Source organism: Ostrinia furnacalis, unplaced genomic scaffold (genome assembly GCF_004193835.3).
Source record: "Ostrinia furnacalis isolate ACB-3 unplaced genomic scaffold, ASM419383v2 OfSCF0710, whole genome shotgun sequence".
In the NCBI taxonomy this organism is placed as follows: domain Eukaryota; kingdom Metazoa; phylum Arthropoda; class Insecta; order Lepidoptera; family Crambidae; genus Ostrinia; species Ostrinia furnacalis.
This window is the reverse complement of record NW_021130949.1, coordinates 1,731,117-1,757,850: the sequence shown is the minus strand read 5'-3', so window position 1 is coordinate 1,757,850 and position 26,734 is coordinate 1,731,117. Positions and strand designations below refer to the sequence as shown.

Here is a 26,734-nt window from a genome sequence, read left to right as displayed (position 1 = left end):
TGTGATGCGCGCGGTCCGCGCCAAACGTTGTGGCATATAAAGCTGTGGGTGGGTTGGACGAAGCCAGTTTGTTTGGAACGCCAGACGAAACCGCCGCCGGAATGCAGAGTGCCACAGTCTTCTTCCTCGCACTGGTCGCCGTGGTGGCCGCAGGTTAGTGCCCTGCACTTTTTGCCGCCCTTCGCGACGATTTGCACTCCGTGTTTTCCTTTTCGAGTACCACGAAAGCAATTTACGATCGGTTCCATTGAAAGCTTCTGCTGTATCATGGGCTTTTTGTGTAACGTACTACGTGAGCGTGACTCATTATGCAAAAAGTTAAGTTCGTCTTCATGGTTGGGTTCTTCGTACAAATAAACCATTAAGTCATTTGTCTGAAACCATTACACCAAGCACATGCGCTTCGAAATTATTAAATGTTACTTCAATATTTAACGGTTTGGTAGGCTCTACAGTGCACTTCGTTGGTACAAGACAAGACCTCTTTAAATATTTACAAGTCAAATACAAAAAATCTCTGCCTTCCTGAACTCTAACAGCAGACAGAAATAGGTACTTGCTAGTAAATAATATGTTTAGGATGAACATGAACGTATAATGTGATTCTAATTGGTAATTTCTACGGTATGATTATTCATACGCGGAACTATCGGCTTTAAATTAAAGTTAAGTAATTTACCACCAAGTAGTTATTAAATGATTTCATCTTTTGCGATCTAAGGTTTAAGTTACAGTCACGATTTGTAGAGGTCGGCCTGAGTTCGGCGTAGATTATTGAAAATAAACTGTTGGGTTCGTGACGGTCAGCTCATGTGGGTATAGAATGATGATCTCAACTTTTCCCGGTTAACAAGATTTTTTTTATAACTGTAATTAAATGAACTCATCATTGCTCATTGTAGCCTCAGTTCGATATACCTAGTTAGTATTAATAAGTATGACGATTATGGGAAGGTATTTTACATACAATTAGGTATGTAACTAACTAAGATCTGAATTAAAAGACAATCAGTAATGACATTGTAATAATAACTAATGAAAATAGTATAATGAAAAACTAATCTTAGAAATTGCTAGTTATATGAGAAGGTGGTCAATCTAAAATGGATCAGTTCAGTATCAGTAAAAAATCTCTTCCAACAGATTGTTGTTACTAATTTAATCTCTACATACACATCCTGAATTCTTGCTTCACTAATTCCATCTCTACATGATCCTGAATTCTAGTGATATACTCACAATTACTCATGCATATACTCCATGCTTCCAGGAGGTCAGTTCTACGTGCCCCGCGCATACTACACCATAGACGCGGAGGGCCACGCGTCGCACCCGGTGCCTTTGCGGCGCCTCCGCCGTTCTTTCAACCCTTACGGCAGTGAGGCCAATGCCAACGCTAATGCCAACGCTGAAGCCAACAGCTGTAAGTATCACTAACCTCTCTATTGTTTATTAAGATCTACAGGTCGCAAAACAAGCTTAGACACCCCTTGTTGTTATAGCTAGTTATCTGTAAGTCTCAAAACAAGTATGGTTTTCTGAGGATATAAACTTTACTGGTTGGTTTTGACGGCGATATAAAAGAAGGTTGCATAGCAGTTATAGGTTTACAATTTACCTTATTATTAAAACGATGAAAGCAAAAGATTTTTCTTCTATTGTTAGAATGGTAGAGTTTTCTCCATGTGTTGTTTGTTGCACCAATCTATTTCTATCACGTTCAACTGAAAGCAGGTATATAATTGAGATTAATTAGCTCAAACAGCGTTCTTGATAAGTTGCTATAAGGTCAACTTTTGTCGTATTCAAGTTCACGGACATACTACAAGTTGACAGTCAATTTCCTTTCTTATTTTTTTCTGATATGACTACATGTAACTACATTCACGTGGAAAGCTATTGCAATTATCGTCACTGTGCAAGTTAAAGTGGGTCGTTAGTAAGTTAATAACCAGTCGACAACTAAGTTTATGTTACGGGTACATATTTAGTTTAAGCGTTCTAGCACGTCCACAAGCATCGGCACTAACAGGCTTCCGTTACACCACTTAAATAACCTCAGGCTGTGTAGTTAATGCAACTTGTGCAAACACAATGTGCCATAAACTACACAAACGTACTTGCTAGAAGTAATAACTTAGAGCAGTATTTATCATAAGTTACGGGTTTTAGCGTGTAAGTACTTACGTAGGTACGTACCTAGAAACTGTAACTTTTAAAAGTCACTACTTATGTAACAATGCCTCATTCCTGTATTACTTGACATTTAACGGTATTATTTTGTTTTGTTTACAACGGTTTTCCATGTTATTAAGTTACGCTATTTTATTCAGCATAATGCTAAATACCAAATTGACATAAAGTCTGAGATAGCCAGGTCACATAACGTAAAGCCACTCATTTAAACTTGATTGACAGTTATAGGCCAGCCGTGATACTTGTGGTTCATAGCTAAACTAAGATAAACTCCTACAAAACTGGTAGATACAAAAATACGATATCAATTTATCAGAAAAGCTAAGCTCAAGTTCTACTGGCGACTCTACCACGTGCAAATGGTAAAAAACACCGCTTTCACGGTTGAACGAGCAAGTCATTGCCCGACCCACTAGTACATCCGTAGGTAACCAATTAAAATCTCATTTCCAATGTTATAAATTATAATGTATCGCTGCAATGAGTTTATCTTAATCATTGACAGCGGAAGTCCTTGAATTAAACGCCTCTTGTAAAGAGTCACGATGTGTTGAATGTGATATCATGTTGAATGTCCTTTATATTTGAAGATGATTTGTTAGATAGGTATATTGGGTAAAATTATTTTTTGTAAAGCGACCTTACTTATTTTACAATCAGTGAATAAGAAACCTTCTTAGCTTAGTAGGTATATAGATTGTCCATCAATGTAACTTTAATTCTGATTCAAGATCATCGCAACCGCATCGCCGTCTTCATAAAATGCATATTAACTAGTAAGAGGCGTAGTTTATTGAATATCATGCTAAGTAACAACCCAAGTTACGGACTTGCATATTTATTAACTATCAAAGTTAATAAAAATGTAAGGTAAGTAACATGAAACTGGACTGGTTCTCAAGAACTTATTAATTGAAAAACACCTCAGGTTATGCTCTTGGAAGAGAAAGACATTTCCATTCACGCTAATGTAGGAAACTGTGCATACAAATGCATCGCTACTCATTGGTATGCACCGGTGTAAGCTTGAGTTGTAGGTACCCGTATGTAGATCACTATAACAGTAGCCAGGCGCGTTGGGAACATTCATAAAAGCGAGCGCAGTCGCCGGCTCCGTTCGTCTAACGGTCCACTCTCAAGCAACTCTGCAATCTACATTCACAAAAAATGATCGATTGAACCCACTTTCTATGAAACACAGCCTAGTTACCTACACTTTACTTATGCATATTGAACATAGCTTTCGATGGCAACTTTCAAAGTCGCAAAGCTTGCGCTGAATTCTCGGTTTACATAAAAGATCTTATACAAGCATTTTGAATGTAAATGCTTTTCTATTGTTTAAAGTACCGTTCGGTTTGAAACTAAGAGTAAACGACTGTATTTATGTCACACAGAGATCACAATCCACACACAGGTGCTAGTGGTACGCTATTGCGGTACCCACGAGTAGGTACACCTAAAACAAAGCAACAGAACAGAACAGTTAGTTAATTACCATTTAAGTATATCAAGAGGTACTTTTGTATTTATTTTTTATATAATACATAAGCTCTATTTTATACCACCTGTTCTTTTTAACTTATATGAGAAATTAAGTAATGTCTTGGGGCCTTGGAATTTTGCTCTTTCTTTTTCTTTTATTTTAAGGCATTATTACATTTTAAGGCCAATGATAAAAAAAATTTTCTATTCTGCATCTTAATTACCAGTGTTTCTGTATAATTTTCAGGGGGAGGTGGTTCAGCCAGCGCCAACGCGAATGCCCACGCTAACGCTAACGCGGGTTCAGGCGGCGGCTGGGGCCTGCCATCCTTCAGAAACTATGGCTCTGCAAACCCAAACGCACTAAGGTAAGAATCATTACTTTTTCCATCATTATGAGCATAAAAGAAAACGAAAAACAGAGTCAAAAGCTACCTGCCACTCTGGTCATCGAGAGTCTTTAAGATATTCAGTATCTGTAAAGCTGAAAATCGACATCCAGTCATCATCAGTGCAATGAGTGTAAATAACCGCTTTTCAATATGGTTTACGGTTAATCCTCGTAATTTACTTAATTAAAAATGAAAACTGCTCATAAATTACTTATGTCCGACGAGCTCGCCAACAGAACACAGTTTAAGAACTCGTATAATAAAAATTTCGAAATTAAAGTCAACTGTTGCGATTTGTTGGTGCGTTGATAAGGTCTAAATGTTTAAAAAAAATTAAGTTGCTTAAAGTTAATAAATTAAATCCAAAAGAAGTTAAAAATCTTCTAAGTTTTACACCTCAAAACCGTTCATTCGTGATGGCTTAGTTGTTTTTTGTTTAAATTAAATAACACAATGCAAAGATGAAAGAGTTATTGATTTAATTATTAAAAATAAAAAGACTTTTCGTCCAGCATTATAAATAATTGATCACTCATATGTGCTAACGTTTTTTTCTAGGCATTAAAGGCGGCTGCAACGTAACTAGACTAACTTGGTGTTGGCTCATCCATCCTGAACGAGAATTTTCCACCAGTTGCACGCCTGCGCGCGCACAGCCTGCGTCCGCCACCGCGGTGCAACTGCCGGAAGATACAAATATTTATTGTAATTAATATTTTAGGATAATAAATGTGATTTAATAGTTGCGAAGTGATAATCTTGTTTTAATATTTGCTGACTACATCTATTAAAAAGTACCTACTAGCTCTACATTTTAAGCTCTAAAATATGTGTGCTAACGTACTTTTGCTTTACGAACATTTACGAAGGTGAAGGTATCATTGATTCAATAAAATCTTACAAATAAATATAGGGATATTAAAAATGAAAATTACCATCTTAGTTAAATAGATAAATTAGGCACTTGATAGACATTGCTCGTAACTTCTACACCATATTTATATCTAGTGGCCTACAGGCTATACACAAAAGCTAGTTCGTTATAAAACTTACCTACATACGATTCTTACATAATACAGGGTGGAAACGATAAGTGATCTCCTTCGATTATTTCTAAAATCCTGAAAGTTCTTCACGAGTTCTATCCAACGGTACCAATAATAGGTTACAGAAGATCTATCCTAATTATTTTGTAATTAACTATAGGTACGCGCGATCTAGTTAATCCAATAATGTATGCATGCACGTGTATGAGTAGGTTAGTAGCTAATGTAAATAGTTCATTCGCCTTTGATAACAGAGTAATTAAAATATTTTTTGGTTACAATTTGACCCCCTATTTTTTTAATGGAATCAATTCTAGTCTCGATTCTGAAAAAAAAACTAATTTTAGGTTTTGGGCTTTTTCATTAACACGTTGTATAGGTGATTTAATACATACGACTTTCCTTACAGAGAGCAGTAACGAAGTTTGTAGCACGCGACATTGCTATACATATTTAATTTAACTTTTTGGTACCGTCCGACACAGGAAACTAAAATTGGATGCCCCAATGTCTCAGACGGGACTTTCAGACGAAGAAAGTACCTACTGACGGGACATAAAAAACGAGAGGAAAATATTGACTCAAACTTTTTGTCGGCAATTACAGCGAAAACATTAATTTCCTAGCAGTCCCTTTACTTTGAAATATGTAAGTATATTGTTAAAAAAAATTGGCCAAGTGCGTGTCGTGCCACGCGCAGTGTAGGGTTCCGTAGTTGTCCGTCGTTACCACAATATATTTCAGAAGAAGGAATTACTTCATCTAAAGTCACTTTTAATATTTTCTTCTAAGGAATTTTTATTAGGGCTGATTTTTCAATCGTCGAATAACTTTTAACTGAAGAATAACCTTGTCAATTTGAAATATTTCCCATACTAAAACTGTCAATGTGCCAAACTTATTCTTCAGTTAAAAGTTATCTAACGATTGAAAAATCCGCCCTTAGGCATGAAATTTTATAATAGGTACTATCGGGGACTCGAACGCCTTGACACCTTAAGGGCCTAAATTGTTTGCACACACACGCTCGATTAAGCTCCGCCCCCGTTCATTCATGTTTCGGGTCTAAGCAGCATCGGCGCANGTCTACCCTACATATTTTTAACTTTTTGGTACCGTCCGACACAGGAAACTAAAATTGGATGCCCCAATGTCTCAGACGGGACTTTCAGACGAAGAAAGTACCTATACTGACGGTACATAAAAAACGAGAGGAAAATATAACATTGTATGTGTAAACAAACAATACCATCCATTAAAGGCCCCAGACATCAATGCAGCAGAATCAGCGCAATAAAAAAATAGCGCAATATTTTGTTGCAATTTCTTACAAAACTTGCACGCAAAAAGCAAATCTAGTATGAAAATCATCAAACTTCTAATGCTCGTAACTCAGTTCAGACTGAGTTTAGAGGTATACATGTCATAGTAAGTTTGGTTTATTACACTACTTTGTAATCAAAAAACAAAGTTTGGTCGATGGCCGCGCGAAAAAAAAAGACGCCACCTTCCATACAAAATCTGGCATTGTCATTTATATCATCAGTTTAATAATTTTAATTTTCATACAAATTTGATTTTGTATGAAAATTAAAAAAAAATGAAATAAAATGATATCGCTGACCTCACCATACCATTTATATGCATATGTTAACATGGACTAGAGTCGGCTTATAAACCCTACCTAACACCCTGTATAAATAGGTACTTGTAATTATTTTTAAGAAAAGAACGCTTACTGTTTAAAAAATAACACATCGTCCGTTTATTACTGTGGCACATTCGCGACACCCCCGACTTTTGCATGTCGAGCGCATACCGAGATTTGAATTTCGAAGAAAAGCTCGCGTTTCGTCCATTTATATGAAGTTACAATACTGTATGATAGTATTACCGTGCCGTAGTTGTCCGTCGTTACCACAATATATTTCAGAAGAAGGAATTACTTCATCTAAAGTCACTTTTAATATTTTCTTCTAAGGAATTTTTATTAGGTATGAAATTTTATAATAGATACATGAGTAAAACGACTATTACTCTTGAACTAACTGATTTATCTTAACCGCTATAGTTTTCATTTTATTAATTTATATTTTTCGAGCCAACAGTTTAGTTTTTAGGGGGGGGGGGGCGACAAAAATTGTCACTTTCAACTTTAACATTTTTCAAACGGATCCCTAAATCGAAAAATGGGCTTAGAAACCCCTAAGCCATTTTAAAAGAGCTATCCAACGATACCCCTCATGATGGGGTAGAAGATGGAAAAAAATCATCCACACTACATGTAGGGGAGCTACCCTAAATATATATTTTTTTAAAATTTTACTCTACCATTTTATCGGCGTGATTAATATACATACCTCTAAAAAATTACAGCTCCCTAGTGCCAATAGTTTTCAAGCAAAACCTCGGACAGACAGACAGACAGACATATCGAAAGTAAAAACTATAAGAGTTCCTTGTCAGGACTACGGAAGCCTAAAAAGTAAACCCTATGGTTTAAACGGGTAGAAATTGTAACATAAAGTATTGTTACATAAGTAAAAGCTTAGGCTATAACCGTGTTTAACGTATCATTCTCATGATGGCTATACCTAGTACTGTAAGTGTAAGAGCTAAAAGCTCTTACCTGCCTTAATGTTAGTCTGCCAATAATTCAAATTAATCTTAAGCTTACATGCATTGGAGCCTATGTTAACTTGAGTGTATGTTCATTGTTCATACTTGAGAGTTGTTTCAAAATAAGTATGAGCTTTAAAAAGCTTTAAATCTCGCTATATTTATCTCCAATGACTTATTTATACATATTAACATGCAGACCTTTAAAAGTTAATTGCATAATAATATTCGGTGTACGAAAGTAACTTCACTACATGCAAGTTGTAATTAACTCATTATTTATTTCGCCACTTAAATCTCAACAGGCTATACAAAAATATCAAATTAATAACTTTAAACTTACAGTACATAACGTACCTACATAAAATGATTCATAATATCCTTTTAATCATTCATCATCACAAAGCCTCTACACGAATCCAAAAAAAAGTTGATTCACATCATTACCGGTTGAAGATACTTAAGTGGGTGTTACTAGCGTACTTACTGGTTAAAATTGTTGTGGGTTAACGTAGTCAACTTTTTACTTGTAAGTACTCGTAAGTCATTTACATTTTACGTGTTATGTGCGCAATTCATGGTTCACTTCGACATTTTAAGGTAAAAACCTATAGGAAAATAAATTAAATGATAAATACATTATTATCTTACAATGAATAGAGTACAAAAAAACACCACTATAATTAAAATACAGAATATAGTATATATGTTATAGTCAAACCTCGAAGCTCAGGCGCTCCTAGGTTTGACTAGTCAATCCTCAGGTCTAACTAGAAGTCTTAGTCAAAGCCCAAACATTTCGGTCTTTGACTAAATAATGTTAGTCAAACCTAGGAGTAACTAATTTGGTCAGTCAAACGTCGAAACTCAATTTAATTAAATCGGGGTTTGACTAGTCAAACCTAAATTAAGACATTAACTAACTATACTTCATTTTGATTTCGAAGTTATTGCATAGGCTTTACGGTCGGTTTTCTCGCGCACGCGCAACTATATCTTTAGGTGAAGGTACCAGTAACTGTGACGTTTGTCAGGGTTTCAAGACCGATCTTGAAATTACTATTTTGCGGGTTCTGTACCTTAAGGATTTAAGTTAACTTCGCTGTTTGTCTGTCAACACCACTCATGAACCATTCCCAAAATATTTAGTTTTATATTCACTTTAAAAATATAATATTAAATATTCATATATTTAGTGGCATATTTACTTAAAAAGAAATCATAAAATTAAAATAAAATAAATATTTAGAGGGGGTGGGGGGGGGTCCTATACGACATTAAAAGAGTCGTAAGGAACCCTTCGTGAATCCGACTCGAATTTGGTGGGTTTTCTATAATTGCTGCCGGCCTTTGTAATGCCGCGTCTACTTTTAACCGAGTCTATCAGTCGCTTCTAGGATTGACTAGGCAAAGCCCGAAACAGATTATATTCATATCGACGTTTGACTGATCAGTTTAGGAACTCCTAGGTTTGACTTAGTCAAAGGCCGAAATTGAAATTTATTTCGGGGTTGGCCCGAAAGCCTTGGTCAAACCTAGGATAGACCAGTCATTCCGCGAAGAGACTGCATATCGACCTTTGACTATGACATATACATATAAGTACTGTGCAAAAAAGGTTCTTGACACAGCATTAGACGTGACAATGTAGGTGCCACGACGCTGATTTTCAGCAAGGACCTTTAAAAGAATAGCACTTAAAATAGCACAGTAGGTATAAATTCATTTATATAAAAATAAAAGTAAGTTTGCTAATTGTATTAAAATAGTACAATACAACAGTAAAAACCGTTTTCATACATAGGTTGGTACATAAATCATTTAAAAGATATTAAATAAAGAATAACGGAGTGAGAAAACGGATGTCGGTAGTAGATAATATACGAGTCTACATCCGTTTTCTAGGAAACATGTAAGGTTTAGTACAAGGTGAATTTTGGATGTGGGGTGCTTGGGGTCAAACTAGATTCAAATTCAAGGATAGTTTCAAGGCGGTGATTGATGAACTTCATACTCAAGTTCCAATCCATTCATAACATCAGAGTAGAGTTGCGAGATTTTGAATGTCGCTGCCGATGGATCCATCTGGGTGGGCTTGGTTGCTCCTGTACTACATAAATACAATAATTCTTGTGTTAAACCGCAGATTTCCTTCAATGCTATATTCGTAATCTTAATGTCAATTTTAATTACAGTGCCGGAATGACCCGCCGCATGTCAGGCCCCGTCTCGAGCGGCCGCTCAGTCCTCGCCAGCTCATCCGTCGGCATGGACTCTTCAGGGAATGGCTACTACGATCAGTACACCTCTGTGTCCCACTAAATATGACCGGCATCTATAAATGAACCTTATGAAAACAGTATCTTGTGTGACCTCCACAAATTACTTACTACAAATCTGTTTAGGTATAATTAGTGGACTTACAATCATGTGACACTCTCTACCAATCATTGGGTAAGCAGAATTAATATAGTAGGGTGTATTTATTATTAGTAATTTGTTTAAAATAAAAAAAAATTACTACATCGTTTCATCTCGAAAAATCACGAGGATTGAGGTTGCTNAGGTTGCAACCGCAGTTTCTCCTCATTAAAACATAACCACAACTTTTTTAACAATATTTCGTTAAGTGCATTCATCGCATATGTATGAGCCACGTTATTGGAGATCGATGCCTTCATGCCATACTTGTATGTTTGACCACCTGATGCCATAAATCAGGCAAGCAGATAAATCGCACGAGACAATCAACACAATGAAGATTCTTGGGACGTTACATAATGTGATTGCAACGCGTATTATTTTCGGATTAAAAGGGCAATCATATTATGAAACATTTCCTTTCGATAAGTAAGAAAGTTGCTACTTAAAATGAACTTAATTAATTCAAAACTTTAGTTAAGATTCATGGATGTCAATATCAATCTAGACATAATTATATCCTAGAAATGAAGTTCTACATAATTAATATTACATTGTACTCGTGTTTAATAAATGTATTACTGTAGTAAGTATGGTTATGTATGTATCATCAGGTGAGATACAAGCCAAGAGCTTCCTCGTTGTGGATAAAAAAATGTAATATGTTAAAGCCTACTCTATATTTCTCTATTTAAGTACATAGATGATTATTTTTATAAAAGTGTTAGGAAACTCAGGATGGATGAATATTAAAGTGACTAAACAATATGAAGATTTATCGTTTTTATTAATCATACAATGCTTACATTTCTTTGGGTTAATAAATTGTCGGTGTCGCACTACAATACGCCAAATAGGTAGTACAATGCATTATTCAACAGAGAGCCTCTTAGAAGGTATTGTTGTCTTAATTATTCTTAAAAATAGATACCCGTTAACTTTCGTCGTTTCAAAAATACTATTGCTACATCAAAGTGAAACGCTGAAAACTATGTTTACCTATTTGTGAGGTAACTCAAGGCGATATTGAGGTTTGTTATATTGGTAACCAGGGTTAGGCTCCGGCGAGGGAATGGGCGCAGGGGCTGGCTGAGGCACTATGGGTACCTGAGGAGGAGTGATGATGACAGCATCATCAGTCAACGCCACGTCGCGTCCAGAGGGGGCAAATTGACCCGATTGCTGAAACGGCACTGCTTGATAGAATTGTGGCTGAAACCTCGATGGGACGCCATACTGCGTCTGAATTTGGTTTGGCACGCCATACTGGGTTGATAGTTGCTGAGGCGGCACGCCATATTGCGTCGACACCTGCTGATTTGGCACTCCATATTCAGTGGGCACTTCCAATCGACCGAACATATTTCCAAGGAACGGGAACTTGTTGGTGAGAGTGGCCCACCACCCCGTACCTCCGACTTGGTTGCTGCCCTGTCCGTTGCCCCAGAACAGTCGTTGCGAAGGTTCCTGCTGCAGGTACGGGCTCACTTCCACTGGGTACGGGTCATTTGGCCCGATGTTGTAAGGGGCTTCACGCTGCACGTAGTATCCTAGGGTACTACCTAAAACACCAAATATAAAAATTAAGTTAGTTAATTTAAAAATCTAAGAAACTAAGTACATATTATGCACTAAGTTTGAAGAAAAATTGATGTACATATTTATTTTTTTAAATAATTGAAGATTTTAATAATTTATTATATATTGTTTATTGGATTATTAAATAAAATCACATTCACTTCACGTACCCACAACACTGCACAGCAAAATTATGAGTGTATTCATTTTGTCGCGCGGGTTTGCGAACGTCAACTGCGTGCCATTGTTGCTCGTCTTTGCATTTATACCATCTCTATTTGTTCCCCAAAGGGGACCTTGAAGTAAAATTCTCGTAACCCAATATTGAACGTATGAGGTAATGGCGAGGTAGGGGCTCACCCAGCGGTCGCGGCGTGGACAATGGGTGCGACAACTAGGTGACTCGTGCGCCGCCGCCGCAGCAATCCACGCACAGGCTGTCCGAACTGCCAAATCTGCATGTTTTAATGCAGGACATCCAACTCGGAACTGCCGTGAAATGAATTTACAACCGAAAGCGAAGATTACGTACAGTCAAAAGAAATTGATTTATGCATCTGGGTAAATACAGTCTGATGGAAAATGACATAGCCCGAGGCGGGTTTAAAGGTCTTTTTAGTATTTTATAGGCTGTAATGAGTCTGTAATTATATTAAAAACGTAGTTAAGGGGGCTGGCTACATGATTGCAATGGATTACCAGTTAATACACTGGCATTGGTGCGGTGAGTACTTTATGTTAAAACTTTGATGTTGCGGACTCTACATTTCAGAAATTATTCACTTCCCTGTCCTGTGAGTGGTGTTTTATGGACAGTAATGTTATTATAACATTATTTAAAAGTAATTTATTATTATTATACTTATTTTGTCTGCTATTAATTGTTTTCTTAAGGAGCTGAATATTTTCGCTGATGTCATTATACATACTCGTAATGTATCATAATCTAAAAAATTATAAAATGTCACCTTTAATTTCTTGAATGTTGCTTTTACAGATAACCTAGATTCTAGTTGGGGTTGGTCCGTCGGATTAGGTAAAAGCTGAAAATATGCTTATAGGACGATTAATCTTATATTCCAGTTAGAAACGTCTTACGTTTTTAATTCCAGTACCAGTAAGTAATCGAGAGGTGGGAATAGTCCCGTACCAGGAACCGAACCTAGGCTGATCGCTAGACCTCAATGAGAAAGCTCCACCAAGACAAAGCTCTATTTATTTAGCTCTGGGTCTTGTGCTATAAATAACTAAAGTAACTCATACAAAATTATGCAACGAATCATTTAGCTGCCAAAAAAATAACATACTGTGAATGATAAGGTTTTGTGAAAAATACAGTGGACTGCGTGCGTGCTTGTTTACCTAACATAATCGGCATTATTCATAAGATAACAAGTATTTGTCTTGCCGCGTTGTCACGGCATTGTCGTCCGCGGCAGCGTTTTGCGAAACGTTGCTTAATAGCAAGCTTTGCATGAAGCCGTTCCGAAGGAGTGACTAGACTTCAAACAAATAGATAAGAAAGTTTACTTATTGACCGTTTAATACTGACACTACATTCTATTTCGCGATAAGTTTTTGCTATGAATTAGGCCTACGATGACTAATGAAGGACATTTCTGAAATTATCTGACATACTTTTGGTAAATGTGTATTTAAGTGATAACAAAGGTGTTTTCTAATTGCTAATTCTCATTCCTAATTGTGCCAACACTCAGGGAATATGCGGTTTATGTGGTAAGGAATCTTTCATGAATAAGTAGGTACTTGGAAATATAACATAATTTAGAATAACATTGAATATTTTTTTGTGCTTATGTAAGTTGTGCTCTTGGAGCTTACGATATCTAATACTGAAACCATGAAATAGAGTTCACATAAATAGAATTGATGCACTTTTTTCGTATTCTTTGGTTTAAGGAAAATAGCTTGTGTTTTAAGTGAATTATGTCATCTTTGGTGAAATCATTGTTTAGCAGTACTTGCACAGTTTTCGGTAACGCACTAACGCCATTCGTTCGACTGTTTGCAGTATTGTTGACATAGATTAACGTCCAGCTTTTATCATAAGTATTATGGTAATTTGATTCATAATTTCTAGAGATCACGTTGACAGAACAAAATTAGTTTATTATTTAAGTGGATTTAATTATAAATATGTATGTCACTTACATAAATGGGTAAAAATAGGTACCTAACTAACAGAATAAAGTATGTACCTTACGTGATCTTGCACTAATAATTATTTTCTCAATCATGATCCTGAATCTTGAAAATTATTTATTTACAGCTATAAATAAAACTGTTATTAACGCAATCGCTTTAGGAAATCAGGCACACGCCACTCGCAATGCAGATTATTTTGACAATTACTGAGTCGAGAGCGAGACCCGTTTTATATCCGAGTAGATAATCATGTTATTAAATAGATAAGAAATGTAATGCTCGGTGAAATAAACAATGGTCAACAAATCTCTGGCGATAAGTTACCAAATTGACGCCTTCGGGGTCTAGCGGTTGGAGTTTAATTTCCAGGGAGGACAAACAGTATTTTACGTTGTGCATTTTTTGCTATCATCATTCACCTCAATTTTTACATTTTCATGGGATAAAAATAAATCCTAAGTAGGTATGCAAGTATACGAATGGTTTTTTTAATAAACTGCTGTCAGGTATACATTTCAATGGTTTTCATCAGGCCTTACTTTTTTTCTATTAGTAAGAGCTTTTAAGAAACTAGCGCGAAGTCAAAATGGTGTCTAAAAGGCATAGTCAAATGTTTTACTACTGAAATTATACATTCAAACTTAAATAAATGTGTAGCTTATTAACCTCTTGACAGATTCACACAGTACTCCAGAGGTCATTGTTAAATATACGCGTCGACGACTACTGTAGCAGATATCTTGTATTCTATTGGTCAATGTACTTTGAGAAGGTCATTCAAACCAACGTTTTTATATTATGTCAATAGCAATTTATGGTAATCACGCAATACGGATTATGTTGCTATGAATGAGCGAGATGTCTATCAAACTTTAATCAGAACTTGTTAGATAAAAACAATGTCAAGCCTTCAATAACTATGGATACCCAAAGTATGAAGAAATAAATCCATGATTTTTGGAATAATTCTGGTTGTTTCTGCTGTATACTTATCGCCTATACTCATACGTTAAGTATTAACTAAGTAAGGGAATGTGTAGAGACAATTTAAGTTTTTAATCGATGCGTTTAGCATTATTACTTGGCTGTTGTTACGTTGCGACAATTACTCAAGTACAAGATATGAATAGTTTTTGTTAAAAGTAGGACTAAGCACTAACCTGATTTAGAATACAAATCGACGTTCATAAATTATTCATTTAATCAACAAAGGTAGGTCTGGTTAACTATCTTTCGACGTCGACAGATTAGATTGTAAGGCCTATAAACAAACAATTATTCACAGTTAAATCGTACCTTTTACAAAAGCTAACATTCCAATGAAAAGGGTTCTAGGTAGGTACATTTTAAAAACACTTTTTCATGGCTCTTGATCTATCTAGTCTACTTAATTAAAGTTCTAATGGAAAATCTCTAGGTAGGTATGGAGAAGGTACCGTATACTTACTTAAATTGTTTCTTTGTGTTCATTCCATGCGATTCTCGTATCAGAATAATATTTAAGTTTAGGTGTATTAAACATATTTTATCACTGTAGTTTATGAAACGTATTCCGCAGGGGTCATGATGGCCAAGTGAGGTTCTTTATATAAAATTTTATTCCTTTGTAATGTCCAAAAAATGTATTATAAATTATAATAAACAAACCATATTTTAATAGCTTCATTAGACTGGGTAAGTATGCATATATTCAGGTGTTTGCTAACAAACATTAGTGACCACCAGTCTGTCACCTTCCATCAGAAATGGAAACAATCACACATACATATTCATACGATTGACAAGTGGTTCTCTTTTGCAAACATAATGCATTGATCGAGACCATTGTTGAGTAATCCTGAAGCACCATTACCTAGTGTTTAAGTATGACTAAATTTTTAACCGACTTCAACAAAAGGAGGAGGTTCTAAATCGGTTGGTACTTATGTTTTTTATATTGCGTTTTGCATGAGTATTACTGACTGTTCCAGATTCCATCATACTTCTATGAATACATACCTACCAACTTAATTGCCTTTGGGTTTTGGTGCCCATGTTGATTCATATAACAGAAATAAATGAATTCCTCTCTAGTAACCCAAAACCCAATAAGTAATTTTAATCATTGTGAAATTCATGAAGAAGCTGTAAATAATTCGCATGCGGAAGTACTTTTAGCTACGAAGTGTTTTTGCATTAGCAATACGTTTCTTAATACGTCTGATTCAATAATGATTTCAATAATAATAAACAAAACACCAAATCCTGCTATGATAAATAAAGACAAAGTCCTTATTTCCGTCCGACGTATTTTTAATAGTTCCAATTACCTCAAAAATATAATTGATGGCACAGGTTAAACCCGAACAATTAAGAAATTCTCGACGCTTTTTCAATTAATAGTGACATCAATCACCAAAGTCGTGACCAAATAAAAATCGTTGTTTTTATTTGAGCTGAGATGTTTAAAATACTGGTATTTTGAATATGTATACAATCATAATTATTATGCATCTAATAATTTCATCTCGCACTGATATAGAAACTCAGAATCCTAAAAATGCCTTGGTTTCCTTCCAAGAAAAGTCGGCTAACACGTGATTTTGTATCAATACAAAACCAAGTTAAGGGAATCTATTAAGTAAGCTAGTTACTTACTAGAGGAGTATTATATTATCTGTGCTAGAGGTAAGTAGGATATTAACATATTTTTTACAGGTTTGTTTTTTGAGGGATAATTTAATTTAGGTTGTTATTCATTCACCATAACCTAAGTCGGAGAAGAAATTACATTGCATGGTAGAAGAAAAGAGCTCTACATGTCGTCCCAAGTAAGTCAAAGTAGGTATGTTAATCGCGGAGATAGCTAGTAAAGTTGCAAAAGAAACGATTTTGGGAAGATAATAGGTATGAGGCGAAGATAGAAATAGAAATGAAGGCGAATGTATGAAATATTTTAGTCTTCAACTTAATTTAAGTTTCTTGAGTACTTACCTAAGTGGATTAGAATTCATGTTACGAAGGTCAAGCAAGATCACAAATCCTACGCAAGTCAGATAGTCATGCTAGTCATTGTTATTATTGATACTATTATTGCTATTATTACCTACAAGTTATAGACGACATCATTAATTTAAATACGAAACCCTAATGGTGATGTTTAACAAAGTATCTGAAAAAATCGTCTTTGCCCTGCCTTGCACATAGGGTTCAGTAAAATTTTAAATAAGCTAGCTGAAGCGGCTTTACATGTGTTTAAATTTCCCAAGTTATTCCTAAGTGTCTAAGGTTTTTCTTTGGAGCGACGCAATTTAAGCGATCCTCCGTTTTTCCAGGGTAGAGTTATTATTTGCACTTAGCGATGAGGCGAAAAGTCTTATTCATCTAGCTAGAGGGTCCCATATAACAGCAAGCAGTTTCCTTTTTAAGTTCGTAGAGTCACATCACATATAAATAATCTGTTATGTGGCAATTGTAGCTTTCTACAAAACATTTGCACTGGCAGATTATTCAGTCAGGCAACAAACAATTTCATAAATAGTCATGAAGTTTATAAATAAAATCTAGAGGTATTATAGAGTAAAGAATATAATGAGTGTTACTATTATAATGTCCATGAATTATTTATTTTTTGCCAACATCCGCAAACTCTTGAGGTCGTGAACAATGGTTGAGTGCATGATTGTATCAGTAAATATATGAGTCGCCTCGAATGATTTACGGCGGTCGTGGGAGATGAGCCAGTCCTTAGAAGGTTTGCTTGTTAGGTGTAACGAGAGTAGGCAATCATCGTTACCACTCTGTTTATATGCTAATATATTCTTAAGACGTGCAAATGGCATTTGATTACTACGAGTACGCATCAATTTATGTGATAAATGACAATAGATTCCAACAATAATTTGTGTTTAAATTCTGAACTTTAAAATAATAATATTATTTAATAAAACAAACATTTTCCACAATACTCTTTTTTATTTTATTTTATATAAAACTACTACTATACCGTTTATTGACTGACTACTTAATCTAATTTAATTTTATCACAAGATACGTCACAAACAGTTTGGTTGATATTAAAAGTCCATAAAATCTCCATTATTTGGAATAAAGTTTATCTTCTACCGTAACCTGAAACAAACAAAAACATTTTTAAAACTTCTGAATTGACGGTCTATCATGACGATTGCTACGAGTACAAAGAGTTAAATGGTTGAGGGAGACACCATTTTACGAGTAAATATGTTAGGCACACCCCCTTAACGTTAACATGACTGAATAATTTATTTTCACGTTCTGTTATTTATTTATTTATTAATAACAGTTCTGTACCATACCATGACTAGATATAATGTGTTATTATTATTTATTTATATAAATAGAGGTATCTACAAATTAATATTTCTCACCTCCTTTTGTTGCTGCTGATGATGAAGCATGAGCGGTGGCGAAGCTGCCTCCGAAACTAGCAGCATTGGATTTAGCTACAGCACCCGCTGCACTGATTCCTCCATACAAATCGTCGTTATATCCACCTTTGTGATGGCCAGTATTAACATTCAAGCTTTTCCCAGAGCCAAAGGATCCGCTTCCATTGCATCCACCGCCACAACCACCAGTTGATCCCTGGCTACCAAGAGCATTGTGACCATAGGAAGATCCGCCAAATGCACCTGCACTAGCCCCAGCGAAAGCAGCTGATTGAGCTCCAGCCCCGATCAAACCTCCATTGCTCACAGTATTATGAATTCCACTTGCTGGAAAATTACCACCACTTAAGCCTGATGCACTGACCGGGATTTTACTACTTGACAGTGTCGCACCACCTGCGGATTTTCCGTCATCGAAAGGTTTTAAAAACCCTGGTGGGCCACCGAATCCTCCAGAATAAGCAACTGCATTAGCTGACGCAACAGCTCCTGCTGCAGCATTAGCACCGTTTAAGTGCAGTGTACCGCTTTGTTTATTTTGAGAACCACAATTTCCTGATGAGCACGGAGCTGAGTTGTATGTTCCTTCTGGTTTGGCAATTGCATTTCCACCTTCAATATGTCCATGTTGGGGCTGACCAGGAGAAGTGTTACAGTTACCAGTTGTACATGGGACTGAGCTAGGCACAGCAGATGTAGTCGGTTTGCTATTAGTGGTTGGTATGCTACTGGGCAGGGTGAAGTCATTTGGTTTCAGCAGTCCAGGAGGAGCTCCAAACCCACCCAGATATGGGTTCTTTTCAGGTTTTTTGGGACCTAGATTTTGACTTCCAGTGTTGTAAGTTCCAACATAGTTGGAACCGGTTGACGAAGATCCCGCGGAAGCGGTGCTGACAGCATTTTGGTTGTAATTAGGTTGTTTCAAGGGACTGTCAGGACATGTAGATCCACTACAATTTGGTGGGGTCAGAGCAACGAAAGGAGGAATAGAACCATCGTCTTTTGGATTATTGTATACAGGAGCAGATGTTGCTTTAGGGGGTTGATTCGAAGTATAAGTTGGAACTGATGGAGCGTCTTGAGGTGAAGATGGTTTGAAACTAGGAACACCTTTATGTGGTATCTGTTGTTGAGTAGTTGGGTAATTACTAGGCTCATTTACAGGGACAATTGATGGTGCTGAAGGGTTATTTGCACCACAGTTTGCTGAAGTACATTTAGGCTCTGATGGTCTATAGGCAGAGTTTTGCTGACTGGGAATCAAAGGTACCGAATAACTGCTAGGGTAGAGTGGTTGACTTTGACCACAGTTACCGTTGGTGCAGATAGGTGTTTGCGCAATTGTTTGAATATTAGGATAATCTCCAGTTCCTGGTGTAATAGGTCTAGATGGATTATATCCAGGGCTTATAACAGCTGGTTGACAGTTTGGCGACGTACACGATGGAGCCTGTTTAGGCGCTGTTAAATACGTAGCAGGTTTATTATAAGTTGGGGCTGAAGCGCTGCTTGGAGCAGACGCATGAGGGTTATAAGCGCCATTATCGCAATCGGGAGTAGTACAACCTACTGAATTTTGATTGGAATAGTTTGGTTTAGAGTAGGTGTTTGTTGAACCCTGGACATACGAGTAAGATGTTGTAGGATTTGATGATGGCAATGTTCCACAGTTTCCAAAAGGACACCCAGAACCACTTTGACTAGTAAATCCCGGATTATTATTGAAACCTTGAGATGGATAGTTACTTGGTTTCGGAGTAGTGCCTCTAGGTGTATTTATAGGGATGTCGTGTTTATTGTTAGAAGCGTAATTTGGAGATGAATTACCGTTTGCTGGCAAAGATCCACATTGCCCTGAGGTACATTTATCGTTAGGTTTATTGGAGTTATAATTTTCACCAAAAGCAGAAGGTACACTTCCGGAGCCCTGCGTCGGTCCACATTGTCCTGATGTGCATTTTTCATTAGGACCGCTGGAGTAACTGTTGCTGCTAAAGGCTGCAGTTACACCTCCGGCTCCTGCTGACGGCCCACATTGTCCTGAAGTGCATTTCTCATTTGGACCGCTGGGGTAACTGTTGCTGCTAAAGGTTGGAGTTACACTGCCGGTTCCTGTTAACAGCCCGCATTGTCCTGAGGTACATTTCTCATTAGGGCCGCTGGGGTTACTGTTGCTGCCAAAGGTTGGAGTTTTATTCGAGCCACTGGGGTAACTGCTGCTGCCAAAAGTTGGAGTTACATTCGGGCCGCTGGGGTAACTGTTGCTGCCAAAGGCTGGAGTTACACTCCCGGTTCCTGTTGACGGACCACATTGTCCTGAGGTGCATTTCTCATTTGAGCCGATGGGATAACTGTTGCCACCAAAGGTGGGTGTTACGGTTCCGGAACTTCCGGATCCTGGTGATGGCCCACATTGTCCCGATGTGCATTTCTCATTAGGGCCGCTGGGGTAACTATTACCGCCAAAGGCTGGAGTTACATTCGGGCCGCTGGGGTAACTATTGCCACCAAAAGCTGGAGTTACACTCCCGGTTCCTGTTGATGGCCCACATTGTCCTGAGGTACATTTCTCATTAGGGCCGCTTGGATAGCTGTTGCTACCAAAGCTGGGTGTGACACTTCCGGATCCTTGTGATGGCCCACATTGTCCCGATGTGCATTTCTGATTAGGGCCGCTGGGGTAACTATTGCCACCAAAAGTTGGAGTTCCATTCGGTCCGCTGGGGTAACTATTGCCACCAAAAGCTGGAGTTACACTCCCGGTTCCTGTTGACGGCCCGCATTGTCCTGAGGTACATTTCTCATTAGGGCCGCTGGGGTAACTGTTGCCGCCAATGGCTGGAGATACATTCGGCCCGCTAGGGTAACTGTTGCCACCAAAGCTGGGTGTTACACTTCCGGAACTTACGGATCCTGGTAAAGGCCCGCATTGTCCCGAGGTGCATTTTTCTTTAGGGCCGCTAGGATAGCTGTTGCCACCAAAGCTGGGTGTTACACTTCCGGTTCCCGGTGATGGTCCACATTGACCTGAGCTGCATTTTTCACTAGGGCCGCTGGAGTAACTACTAACGCCATAAGCGGGAGATACACCTCCAGTGCTTGAAGATGGTCCGCACTGCCCAGATGCGCAGTTGTTCGAGGGATTATAACTTGAAGGTGATGCCTCTTTATGTGGCGTTGTACCACAATCACCCGATGTGCATTTACTATTGTACTCAGTATTCAGATTGTTACTTAAGCTTGAAGAGCTGTCTTGTGCTTCTGCCGATCCTCCAATAATTTGATTATTATATGTTGAAGGTCCACATTGTCCAGATTCACACTTATCAGAATCACTACAATTGGGGCCTTTACAGTCAGCGTCACTTTGTTTGGGGCAATCAGCTCCCGAGCACGATGGAACTACGCCGCCTTTGTTATATGACTGGGATCCTGCAATAGCACCGGCTTGTGCAGCAGCGAGACCGGCCGCCCCATTATGTGTGAACCCATTAAAATTTCCATTCGAAGCACCCGCGTTTGATCCTCCTTTAATTTGATTATTATACGTTGAAGGTCCACATTGTCCAGATTCACACTTATCAGAATCACTACAATTGGGGCCTTTACAGTCAGCGTCACTTTGTTTGGGGCAATCAGCTCCCGAGCACGATGGAACTACGCCGCCTTTGTTATATGACTGGGATCCTGCAATAGCACCTGCTTGTGCAGCAGCGAGACCGGTCGCCCCATTATGTGTGAACCCGTTCAAATTTCCATTCGAAGCACCCGCGTGCGCACCGTCACCATTTTGACAAATGCCTGTCGTGCAACCTCCGATTGCTCCTGGTATTCCTGAACCAGAAAAACTGAAGGAACTTGAACTGGAACTAGCGCTAGATGATGCGAAGCTGGATGATGAGGACTTGGAGTAACTGCCTGAGAAACCGGCGCCGTGGGGCAAGGCGATGGGCAGGGCGGCTGCTCCGGAGAAGGCACCAGCAGCAGCACCGGCCACGGCTGAAATATAATAAATATTTTTCGTTATTTGAATGTATACTAGCACTACAGGTTATTAAAGCACTTAGGTATTTCTTATTTTTATTTTTCAAGCATAATATGTTTTCCTACCTAATGCTAATTTAATTAGGTATTCTGCAATAGCATCGTTTGGATACTTGTAGATCCGCACAATAAAACCTAATATACCTCAAGGATGTCGGCCTGTCATTAAATAGGATCCTAAATAAATTATTACACAAAACGAAGTTAAGTATAATAAAGGTAACTCATCTAATTTTATCAACGACTGAATAACTTAACAAATAGGTGATCTTATTGCTGAAAGCGTTATCTACCATCTATAGGAGATCGCCAATTTTATACTGTTCCAACTTGTTTATGAAATAATTAGGTGTAATTAAATAATAAAGAGAATCCAATTCTTTCTTAATTATAAAACAAAAATTTGAAGAAAGTCACACAGTAGCTTTGACCAATATCACTATTACAGCGAAAATGTTTCTCAAGTCGGGAATTGAATTCGTTATCATTTCTAAATAATCATTTTATTTATTGATACAAAGGGAAAGCCATACCTTGAGCAACCGCGCCGTTCTTCACTCCATATCCATGGGGGGTGCCCAACACAGGTTGTAAGGTCACCAGGACCGACACAATGGCACACACTGTGAGCTCCATAATTGCGAAGCTCCCGAAACGTAATGCTCTTACGACACCGCGCCGAGTCTTTATAAAGCGATACACAAATAACTTGACTATGCAACAAAAAAACAAGCCGCGCCGTTTACCGCGAATCGGAGGCTGTGCTCATGTAGGTGTTTCCCATATCTATTACAATTAACATAAATATGCCTGCACGTTTGTTTGGTGCTATGAAGACGGGATTTACAATATCGTAATTTAATCTATTGAAAAAAAGATCGAATAAGTTAACTTAGACATCAACAGAGTGTAGAATCATCATTACGCATGAGAGCTTTAATTACTACTCGTATAAATAAAAAAAATCTGTAACTTTTAAAAAATCAAGCTCATAATCATCGCTAACGCGTTGATGTCTTTTACCACCGCATACCAGTGTTTTGAATTCAGTGACAGATTCCGTCATGAAAATAGGTCTTGAAGCGATTACTTTTGCGATTTTAGTGGAAAGGTTCTACGATAAGGTCTCTGGATGAACATTCCAAGATGCATCTGAAATTATAAGTTACCCAAGGAAAACCAACTCACATAAACCACATACTGTTCTCATTCATCACTAATACAGGTGTCCCAAAATTTGCACGTCACACTGACACCAGAGGTAAATGAGCTTAAGACACATCTAACAAGTATATTAAGTATATTTTAAAAAATAACTAATATGAGTCATATTTCAAAACTCATCAAACTTTTCTATGGAAATGAATAAATAAAATTGGTCATATCTTAAAACTTATGAAACTTTTCTATAGACATATTAAGCTTGTTAGACTCAGCTGCCTCCAGTGTCTGTGTGACGTGCTAATTTTGGGACACCCTGTATAATTATTATTTATTATTATGTAAACGCCCTAGGTAAACACAATCAAAAAAATAATTAGATTCCAACTAAAAGGTGATCACAAAAATTATGATAAATAACTACGTCATGCTATGAAATATTTCACTAGTGATTAGAATACGCATTCTCCCGGGCGAAGGTTCGGCTGCCAGTGGGGAAACACGTTGACTTCATCGCCAGTCGCCAGTAGATGTCCGTGTACGCATGTAAATGTTATTGTTGTGGCTTTAGAGATGTGCCGTGAATATTATGGTCTTTGATATAAAAATAATAAGATCCACAGTTGGGATCTTATTTGAGGTGTTGAAATAATTTAACCAGTGTCAAAGTAGCTCAGTTGGAAGAGCAGTCGCCCGGCAAGCGATAGGTCGTGGGTTTGATTCCCGCCTTAGGCAGTTCGATTTTTTCAAGTTGTTTATTTAAAATTGAAATAATTTATTTATTGTTCGATTCAATGCATCATCATTTCAGCCACAGAACGTCCACTGCTCCCCCGATAATTTCCATATTGCCCTGTTGGTAGCGGCCTGCATCCAGCGTCTTCTTGCTACCTCTAAGCTCAATGCTTAAGCTCTATAAAAACTTTTGGCGAACTCTCGTAGCCTAAGTAGCTATTTTAATTTTGCAAGGTCCTTTAGCTATTTTTATACGCATCTAACGATAAATTATAGCTTTCAACGAATAAGGAAAATTTGGATGTGTTTATAATTTTTAATTCAGTCTGTTTTTCGAAGGTGAAACTATACAGTACTTTAAAAGCTGAGTCAGCGTCGGATACGGAAAAAATATCTAAAATGATTACCCAATTTAATTTGTTCATAAGAGCATTTAATGTTATCGTTATTGGTTAAAGACGGAACTGGATGATTAAACCGGTGCGAGTATTTGTTTTTATAATTTAAAAACATGTTCGATTGTTCCATATAAGTAAAGGAATTAAATTAAAGCATAGTATCATAATTAAGTGTTATTAGATGGGTATATTTTATATTGATAACCATTTTAATGTGATATGATGGGTGCGACAAGTAGGTATTCCAAGACGAAGTTGTTCGATCATCCACTTTACATCGTGAGACCGCAACCATCAATGTGCAGTCGCGTCCCTGGCACATCAGATTATACCTAAATTTTTGTTGCAAAATGACCCCTATTACAACTATAAGATGTCACAGATTTAACTAGATGTTCTGTCTGTACATAATATTATGTCGAATGTATGCAGTCGTTGAATATCCGGGTGACGCACCTTTAGACTGCTCTCCACGCATTCCTCATACTTACTTGTACAATCATACATAATGTCATGAGGTATTAGAATATTTATAATGCTTATCGTAAACTTTTATGGCTTAATCTAGATCTAGGAGTATAAGGTGATTGCTATGCATGTGCCGTATGTGTAAGACATTGTGACAATACTTACCTATAGCACCGTTTGCTATGACTAACCAGACAAAGCACAACCGACTGAAGTTACTTTAGAGGTCAAGGTTTGACAATTTATCTGCAAGTACATACATAGCAAATGTGAGGACGTTATTTATGAGATAATTTAACGATTCTGTGCAATAAATCTGTTTTATGCCTATGTCAATTTACTAATTTAGCGGCAGAAATCATAACCAGGTAACCTTCTCGTCACTCTAATAAAGGGACTTTATTTATTTCTAATGAAATGAACCATCTGATGGCGTGGTGGAAGGAAATCTTAATAGGTAGGTACTGAGTTTGAATTCTGGCCAAAAAAAATTGCCAAGTGCGTGTCGTGTCACGCGCAATCTAAGTTGTTCAGTAGCAAAACCTCGGATGGACAGACAGACGGACATAACGAAACTACAAGGGTTCCTTGTCAGGACTACGGAACCCTAAAAAAGGAAGAATGAAGTTTTTGATTATTTAGGGCCCAAGTCTAGGCGAATTATTTTCCTGTTTAGGCGTATTTATTTCAACGAATTCGCCTAAAGGTTACTTCGTAGTAATTTATTAGAAAGGCGAGGGCACTGTGCGCTACTCGGATCTTCTCGGAGATCTTTTGTGGTTATAATACACACGATTTTATTGTAATGACGATCTTCTCAATAAAATTATGGTAAATTATCATGTTTCCGAGACAGCTATGTTATAAATATGTGGTCGTGTGATATGTATTTACTTTATCCTGAATCCGGTTTTTATGTTTGAAGTAGTTACTTTTTTGTATCCATTTATAGTACATACTTCTTTTTATTGAGAATTTATAGGCTAGTAGCGTGGAGCTTGGCTTTGTACACAATAAAAATTGAACAGTGAACATCATTTGCCAGCCGGACAAAGTAACATGAGTGAAAATAATAATCGCTTCGCTAGTTTGCTCCAGACTTTTTTGAACTTCGCTTTGTGAAGAAGCTCCCGAAATTGAAATCTTTGTCTAAGGGAGATAAGTAAGAATCCTCGTCGAAAATCAGCTCTTCAAAATTTGCTTGCGTAGGTTTAGGTCACTGATGAACCAAGACGTCATATTGTTGTAGAGAAACAAGGAAGTATGTAGATCCTTTTATGAGACCATGACAGTTGGTGTACCTACCTATTGTCTGTCGCATTTTATTTATAAACGGCATATGAGTGTGTGAGCTGTTGAAAATAGCATTCACTCACCTTGATTCTCAATCTGCACGAATTCTCTAAATCTATTGTCTGGTTCCTCATGCCTTGAGTATAAAATGGCGACAAAACTGGAAGATGATTCCATGGTTTTAGTATAGTATACTAGCCTTTGCCCGCGGCTTCACCCGCGTGAAATTTCGTTTGTCACAGATCGTCATAAATTATAGCCTATATGTTATTCTGGGTTATAAACAAAATAATACTGTAGTTTTATCAAAATCCGTTCAGTAG

The 26,734-nt window shown here is 37.4% G+C and overlaps 3 protein-coding genes across 5 annotated transcripts; 1 reads left to right on the top strand and 2 right to left on the bottom strand.

Annotated features, from left to right (window-relative positions):
* Positions 1 to 17: 17 nt before the first annotated feature.
* LOC114349794 (uncharacterized) lies at positions 18 to 4,830 on the top strand. Its single transcript, XM_028300313.1, has 4 exons — positions 18 to 153; positions 1,271 to 1,423; positions 3,929 to 4,049; positions 4,632 to 4,830. Exons 1-4 carry the CDS (start codon positions 102 to 104, stop codon positions 4,636 to 4,638), a joined length of 333 nt encoding a protein of 110 aa, XP_028156114.1. The 5' UTR covers positions 18 to 101; the 3' UTR covers positions 4,639 to 4,830.
* Positions 4,831 to 10,927: 6,097 nt separating this feature from the next.
* Positions 10,928 to 12,141, bottom strand: LOC114349790 (uncharacterized). The gene is made up of 2 exons (XM_028300307.1): positions 11,908 to 12,141; positions 10,928 to 11,721 (listed from the first exon to the last, which is right to left on the bottom strand). The coding sequence occupies exons 1-2, from the start codon at positions 11,942 to 11,944 to the stop codon at positions 11,159 to 11,161; spliced, it is 600 nt and encodes a 199-aa protein (XP_028156108.1). The 5' UTR covers positions 11,945 to 12,141; the 3' UTR covers positions 10,928 to 11,158.
* Positions 12,142 to 17,873: 5,732 nt separating this feature from the next.
* Positions 17,874 to 23,039, bottom strand: Cb10 (wing disc-specific protein). Of its 3 annotated transcripts, none has more exons than XM_028300238.1 (4): positions 22,890 to 23,039; positions 20,193 to 22,311; positions 18,292 to 20,114; positions 17,874 to 18,013 (listed from the first exon to the last, which is right to left on the bottom strand). In XM_028300238.1, the coding sequence occupies exons 1-4, from the start codon at positions 22,990 to 22,992 to the stop codon at positions 17,997 to 17,999; spliced, it is 4,062 nt and encodes a 1,353-aa protein (XP_028156039.1). In that variant the 5' UTR covers positions 22,993 to 23,039; the 3' UTR covers positions 17,874 to 17,996. The 3 variants fall into 3 exon arrangements, with proteins under 3 accessions (XP_028156039.1, XP_028156040.1, XP_028156038.1); XM_028300239.1 differs by having other exon boundaries at positions 18,292 to 21,582; positions 21,838 to 22,311; XM_028300237.1 differs by having other exon boundaries at positions 18,292 to 22,311.
* Between the last annotated feature and the right edge of the window lie 3,695 nt (positions 23,040 to 26,734).